At 45.4% G+C, this 7,500-nt stretch overlaps 1 protein-coding gene across 7 annotated transcripts in view; it reads right to left on the bottom strand.

The window, feature by feature from the left end:
* LOC138950262 (uncharacterized) overlaps positions 1-7,500 on the bottom strand; it is a 323,654-nt gene that overhangs the window by 2,402 nt on the left and 313,752 nt on the right. For all 7 annotated transcript variants that reach the window (XM_070322016.1, XM_070322018.1, XM_070322019.1 and 4 more), the window contains one exon: positions 7,355-7,471. In XM_070322016.1, the coding sequence (XP_070178117.1) occupies positions 7,355-7,471 (117 nt within the window). The remainder of the gene's footprint in view (positions 1-7,354; positions 7,472-7,500) is intronic.

Raw genomic sequence — 7,500 nt, 5'->3', positions numbered from 1 at the left:
TCTGTTAGTGTTCTGATGTAAGTCCAGCAGTAGATAGGTTAAGCCTATTTTAACATACTGGAAACTGGTAATCTTCCAGTAGGTATTAATTTAGTTTTACTAAAGCCTGCTGGGACACAAGTAATGGGTTAGTGCATTTGTAAACAGGAATCGCTTGACAAGTGGCCCCCTTCATCCCCCCCTTCCTCGTCCTGATATGGCTCTGCGTAGTCGGCTGGACGTTAAGCAACAAATAAACAAAAAAGGCAACCAGGTAGACAAGACAACCAGGTGTACAAGGCAACCAGGTAGACAAGACAACTAGGTGTACAAGGCAACCAGGTAGACAAGACAACTAGGTGTACAAGGCAACCAGGTAGACAAGACAACTAGGTGTACAAGGCAACCAGGTAGACAAGACAACTAGGTGTACAAGGCAACCATGTAGACAAGACAACCAGGTGTACAAGGCAACCAGGTAGACAAGACAACTAGGTGTACAAGGCAACCAGGTAGATAAGACAACTAGGTGTACAAGGCAACCAGGTAGACAAGACAACTAGGTGTACAAGGCAACCAGGTAGACAAGACAACCAGGTGTACAATAGTCCACAAGCCAAGTATACCTACCGTGCACCCCCCCCAGGGGTTGGCAAGACTGGTCTAGAAATGATCCCTAGAGTATCCTGAACACGAAACAAAAACTTTAACAGCAAAAAGTTGGGATGCTTAGGAGTTACAGCCCTTGACGTAAGGGTACCCTCTTGTGCGCTTACTGCGGCCGTTCGAAGTTTACTGTGAATCAACTGCTGTAAATGAACAAGAAATCTACCATGCACCCCTCCAGGGGTTGACGGGACTTGCCTAAATATGTTCCTTAGAGTGTTCTGAACACGAAACAAAAACTTAAACAGCAAAAAGTTGGGATGCATAGGAGTTACAGCCCTTGATGTAAGGGTGCCCCCTCGTGCACTTACTGCGGCCGTTCAAATTTTACTGTGAAACAGCTGCTGTAAATGAACAAGCAATCACACGAAGTATTGTTCAGTGTTTATAATTTTAATCAGAGTCTTCTGAGCTGGAGTCATCCAGGCCATTCTGCAAGAAGCACTCTGTGTCGTCTTCCTCTTCTTCCGCATCTGAGTCAGGGACATCATTGAGGAGATCGTCAATGACAGTCTGGGGTAAGGTCAGCTCTTCTTCCTCTTCTGTCCAGAGTGGCTCTAAAATGCCATTGTTCATCACCCAGCCATGACCTTCTGTGGGGTTAGGAATGTCTGGCACAGGCTGGTCACCTCGCTTCCAGATGGCCACTTGATAGTTGCAGCGGCGAATATGTTGCTTCAGGCTGCGTCGAGAAGGTGGCAAAGTAGCCAAGTCGACATTCTGACTGGCATTTACCACCTCTTCGCCACACTTCTCTTTCAGCAAGTGATGCCTCAGCTCATTAACCTTGCTGAATCGTGACCTGCCATAGATACAGCATGTGAAGGACTCCAAGTCATCAATTATTTCATCCTGCATGTCCCACGTGTTGCCAAGCTGAGCGAGCGTCTTCACAAATGCTGGCTTCTGCTGCAGAACTTTCACAGCCTTCACTTTGCCTTTGCCCTTGAAGGCGCTGGTTGAATCACAGCCTGTGAAAGCATGGAGAGACAACAGTGCAGTGCAGAAAGGCTGTGTAAGTCCTCTGGCTAGGTCACTGATGTCAATCAGTCGCTTCTTGTTGCCTTTGCCCGTGTCAAACAGGATTGTAACACCGTCTAGCTGAGGGGCAAAGTTCAGGAGGATGAAAAATACATCTGTGTCAGGACTCTTGACACGAATGTACTTGTACCCTTGATCTTGTCCATACTTGGAGTAGAGGATGACACGCGAGTCTGTTTCTTCTTGGGTAGACGACAAGGAATGAAGTTCTTGTTTTTCAGTCTTTCTACCATCAGCTGATGAGAGCTTGAATGCTTGCCCTTCACAGACGAGAACGACGTTTCTCTCCTTGTGCTTTTCAGCAAAGGAATCCTTGCTCCAGACATCCAGTAGCAGTTTAATGAACTGCACTTTGTTATCTTCATTAGCCAGAAATGCCTTCCAGTCTGCTGGTCGCTTTGTGCTATCCCCTTTCAGGATGATCTTGTCACCAGACCCTCTTCTCTTTCGCTCCATGGATTTCACAGAACAGTCTTGGTACATATCGGTGCTGAATACAAAGTCAGTTTCTGGTGGTACCATGTCGTAGAGCTTCTGGCAGATCTGGCGAAAGTTGGGAGGAACTTGTTGCATTGCGTGAAATGTTGCATTGCCATCGATGATCATTAGAGTCTCATCAACAGGGGGGGAGGGACAGCGTCTTCCACAGTCTTCGTCAGATAGTGAAAAGCAGCGCTCTTGTCAGTCTTAGCCAAATAACTGTCTGCTGTCCCAAGGCTGTAAGGGACTGGAGTCAGCTGATAGGTCATGAGCTCTTTCAGATCCATGTTCAGATCGCCTTCCTGAGACTTCACGAGAAGTTGGAAGGCCACATTTCCTTGGTGCTTATATTCAGTCAATTTGTTTTGAGTTGACTTGAGTGTGACTCTTTTTGACGTGTCTGCCATGACTTTCAGCTTGAGACGTTTCACTGGCTCGAAGAAATGTTCTCCGGTTTCTAGTCTCTCAGTGATGAACTTCTCCTTCTCGCTTCTGCCTGCTGCTTCTGCACGTAGGACATCCTTCTCGATTTCAGCAGGTACTGTGGCACCTGATGACAGCATGATCAGTTTCTCTTTGTCATGAACCTCAAACGGGTTGGTGAAGCTTTCTACTGCAGCAAGTGTTCGTGCCACACTCTTTTCACTCCTGGTGACTTCTGTTGGACGAAGGTCACGGTGTTGAGTGTCCAGTTCACTATCCTTTGTCATTCCAGCCATGTCCATAGTCACTTGCATGTACTTTGTTCTTTGGTGGGTTGTCCTCACCCACTTTTGGTAGGCTGGATAGTTTGAAGCAATTCCAGTGAGACCTGCACCAGCTGCGGCTGCTCCTCCTTTGCTCTTCACATTGCGCATAAACGTCTCCTCCATCGTTTTGTCAACGGCACATCTGTTGCCAGGAATGAAAGACCTTGCCACGCTGAATGCCCCTTGCTTTAGCAGCTCGGTGGAACCTGGGTGTGAGAGCTCAATGTTGGCGATGAAGAGTCCAAAGAAGGTGAGGTACCTTGCATAGTTTTGTCCCCCAAAGCTGAAGAAAAGATCAGGCATCGCCAATAAGCACTGGGCATACAACTCAAAGTCATTCGCTTTCACAGCATACAAGAGAGACAGTACATGCCAGATGTGGTCCATATAGGACATCCAGAACTGGGGAGTTTTCCCGTGTTTTCCTTGCCTGACATCTTCTCTATACTGTTCATAGTCTCTGAAGAAGTCACTCGTGCCTTTGTCATCCAGCAGCTGTGCGACAGTGTCGTGCGTGGAGGCTCCTCTTGTTGCAGCAAGCAAGTTCATGGTTTCTTCGGTCATCTGGGGAAAATCTCTGTCTTCTCCTGTCATTTTCAGGTAGCTCGCTAACATCAAGCGTTCAAGGCATTCCTGCATCGTCTTGTGGCAGTGCAGTGCTCGGTCATATTGCTTCCCAGACTCAACTCCTTTCAAAGAACCAGATGTGATGAGCTCAGCTTCCAATCAATCAATCAATCAATGAGTCTTATATCGCGCATATTCCGTGGGTACAGTTCTAGGCGCTCTGCAGTGATGCCGTGTGAGATGAAATTTTATACAGCCAGTAGATTGCAGCCATTTCGGCGCATATTTACCCTTCACGGCCTATTATTCCAAGTCACACGGGTATAGGTAGACAATTATTAACTGTGCCTAAGCAATTTTGCCAGGAAAGACCCTTTTGTCAATCGTGGGATCTTTAACGTGCACACCCAATGTAGTGTACACGGGGGGAGGTTCGGACACCGAAGAGAGTCTGCACACAAAGTTGACTCTGTGAAATAAATTTATGCCGAACCTGGGATCGAACTCACGCTGACAGCGGCCACCTGAATACAAATCCAGCGCGCTACCAACTGAGCCATATGCCCGCCCCCAACATGATGTCTGACAGCCCAGAACCATTCATCTTTTTACCATCGAATAATTTCGACTGTTATACGGTATAAATTGTCTATGAACGACATTGTCGTACCTGTGGATACAACACAGGTTACAATAGTCCACAAAGCCCTTGAAATTGGAATTTTAGCGAAGACGAGCAATGGCGGCACATGTTGCAAGCAATGGCCGACCTGGGCAGTAATATTTTGTTAATTTTTAATCAATGGAGACGCACTATTGTACTGCGATGTCTTTACAGCTACCACAATGTCGTTTAGAGCCGATTTATACTGTTTAACAGTCGAAATTATACAGAATATCTGCTACTTTTGTACAAAGTGGAACTTCGGAGGGTAAACTCATTTCGGGGGTAATCTCGTATCGTGACACAGGCACTACTGATGCCAAACTGTTGACCAATAACAGAGATTACTCAAGGTTCTACCAGGTTCACTGACAACTAAATTAAAAAAATTGGGATCAAAAGAACATGATTTCTTGTTCATTTACAGCAGCTGATTCACAGTAAACTTCGAACGGCCGCAGTAAGCGCACAAGAGGGTACCCTTACGTCAAGGGCTGTAACTCCTAAGCATCCCAACTTTTTGCTGTTAAAGTTTTTGTTTCGTGTTCAGGATACTCTAGGGATCATTTCTAGACCAGTCTTGCCAACCCCTGGGGGGGATGCACGGTAGGCCTATCTGGCTTGCATACTACAAGGCAACCAGGTAGACAAGACAACTAGGTGTACAAGGCAACCAGGTAGACAAGACAACTAGGTGTACAAGGCAACCAGGTAGACAAGACAACTAGGTGTACAAGGCAACCAGGTAGACAAGACAACCAGGTGTACAAGGCAACCAGGTAGACAAGACAACTAGGTGTACAAGGCAACCAGGTAGACAAGACAACTAGGTGTACAAGGCAACCAGGTAGACAAGACAACCAGGTGTACAAGGCAACCAGGTAGACAAGACAACTAGGTGTACAAGGCAACCAGGTAGACAAGACAACTAGGTGTACAAGGCAACCCGGTAGACAAGACAACTAGGTGTACAAGGCAACCAGGTAGACAAGGCAACTAGGTGTACAAGAAAACCAGGTAGACAAGAAAACCAGGTAGACAAGACAACTAGGTGTACAAGGCAACCAGGTAGACAAGACAACTAGGTGTACAAGGCAACCAGGTAGACAAGACAACTAGGTGTACAAGGCAACCAGGTAGACAAGACAACTAGGTGTACAAGGCAACCAGGTAGACAAGACAACTAGGTGTACAAGGCAACCAGGTAGACAAGACAACTAGGTGTACAAGGCAACCAGGTAGACAAGACAACTAGGTGTACAAGGCAACCAGGTAGACAAGACAACTAGGTGTACAAGGCAACCAGGTAGACAAGACAACTAGGTGTACAAGGCAACCAGGTAGACAAGACAACTAGGTGTACAAGGCAACCAGGTAGACAAGACAACCAGGTGTACAAGGCAACCAGGTAGACAAGACAACTAGGTGTACAAGGCAACCAGGTAGACAAGACAACTAGGTGTACAAGGCAACCAGGTAGACAAGACAACCAGGTGTACAAGGCAACCAGGTAGACAAGACAACTAGGTGTACAAGGCAACCAGGTAGACAAGACAACCAGGTGTACAAGGCAACCAGGTAGACAAGACAACTAGGTGTACAAGGCAACCAGGTAGACAAGGCAACTAGGTGTACAAGAAAACCAGGTAGACAAGAAAACCAGGTAGACAAGAAAACCAGGTAGACAAGACAACTAGGTGTACAAGGCAACCAGGTAGACAAGACAACTAGGTGTACAAGGCAACCAGGTAGACAAGACAACTAGGTGTACAAGGCAACCAGGTAGACAAGACAACCAGGTGTACAAGACACAGGTGTACAAGGCAACCAAGCGGACACCCCCCTTCCCGCCCCTCCCCTGCTGCGCATGTCAATACAAAGCAACATGGCCTGGCTTCATGAACAACACTCCAAGTACCCCACTCATACGGAAAGGTATTTTCTCATCAAAAATCGTTTAAAAACACATGTTCTGGCTTTTTATCGAACGCGCTATCATTCTAAGGACAGCTGGGTCACAAACCCTTAGGCTGGTTGTCACGACATATGTCGCGCTACTTTACGTATACTGTCACCTGGTTGTCGCGACATATGTCGCGCTACTGGCTCAGTCTGTTTGGTCGGTTCCAATTACCTTCCATGGATGCGAAAACCTTTATGACAGTTTTTCTTTATTTTTCTCTGTTACTACACCATGCAGTGGCTATATAACATGCGTTACGGAATTTTTCCAGTGTTGAGTTTGAACGATTTTAAAACCTGCTAATAATTAACATCTGCAGATTGGCAGTGTATTCATTGTGTGAATTCAATGGTACAAAATATTAGTAGTTTTGCGGCAAACACATATGAATAAAGTCGAGTCAGACACTCTCCACATCAAAGTAGACATTCATCTTAATTGCAAAATAGGTTATTGATACACAGAAGCAAATATGCGTTAAAGGTAATCATAAGCTTTTATGCGACAGAGAATTAAAACCACAATTATGAATGCATTTGAGAAAATCATTATTTGTCAATCCTGTCGTAAACACTACTTTTCTTTGACCCTAAATCTTAGCAATATTGATATTAGGCGTGGGAACCATCAAATCACGGTAGTGTTTAAAAGAGCTTTAGCTTCAGCAATGTCTGACACAATCATCAACAGTATGTTTAGCTTCAGCAATGTCTGACACAACCATCAACAGTATGTTTAGCTTCAGCAATGTCTGACACAACCATCAACAGTATGTTTAGCTTCAGCAATGTCTGACACAATCATCAACAGTATGTTTAGCTTCAGCAATGTCTGACACAATCATCAACAGTATGTTTAGCTTCAGCAATGTCTGACACAATCATCAACAGTATGTTTAGCTTCAGCAATGTCTGACACAATCATCAACAGTATGTTTAGCTTCAGCAATGTCTGACACAATCATCAACAGTATGTTTAGCTTCAGCAATGTCTGACACAATCATCAACAGTATGTTTAGCTTCAGCAATGTCTGACACAATCATCAACAGTATGTTTAGCTTCAGCAATGTCTGACACAATCATCAACAGAATGTTTAGCTTCAGCAATGTCTGACACAATCATCAACAGTATGTTTTGGCACACTGAGAACCAGCCGGTCACGCAGATACGATATACTGCTTACTAAGATGTGCTGATTACTTTAGCTTGTAAAACTTTAAGTAAGGTTATAAGTATGACATACTGTGACGTCCAGAATCTGCTGAAGAAGATACACGGCCTTGACCTTCTTCTTGGTGCGGTCCTTGTAGATTACCAGCCAGGAGTGACCATCCAGCACGCAGTATCTCCTCTTCTGCCTCTGGTGGTGGGTAGACAAAAAAGATTGTA

Source organism: Littorina saxatilis, linkage group LG16, assembly GCF_037325665.1.
Source record: "Littorina saxatilis isolate snail1 linkage group LG16, US_GU_Lsax_2.0, whole genome shotgun sequence".
Classification (NCBI taxonomy): domain Eukaryota; kingdom Metazoa; phylum Mollusca; class Gastropoda; order Littorinimorpha; family Littorinidae; genus Littorina; species Littorina saxatilis.
Note: the sequence above shows the minus strand (reverse complement) of the source record. Positions and strands in the feature narration are given on the sequence as shown.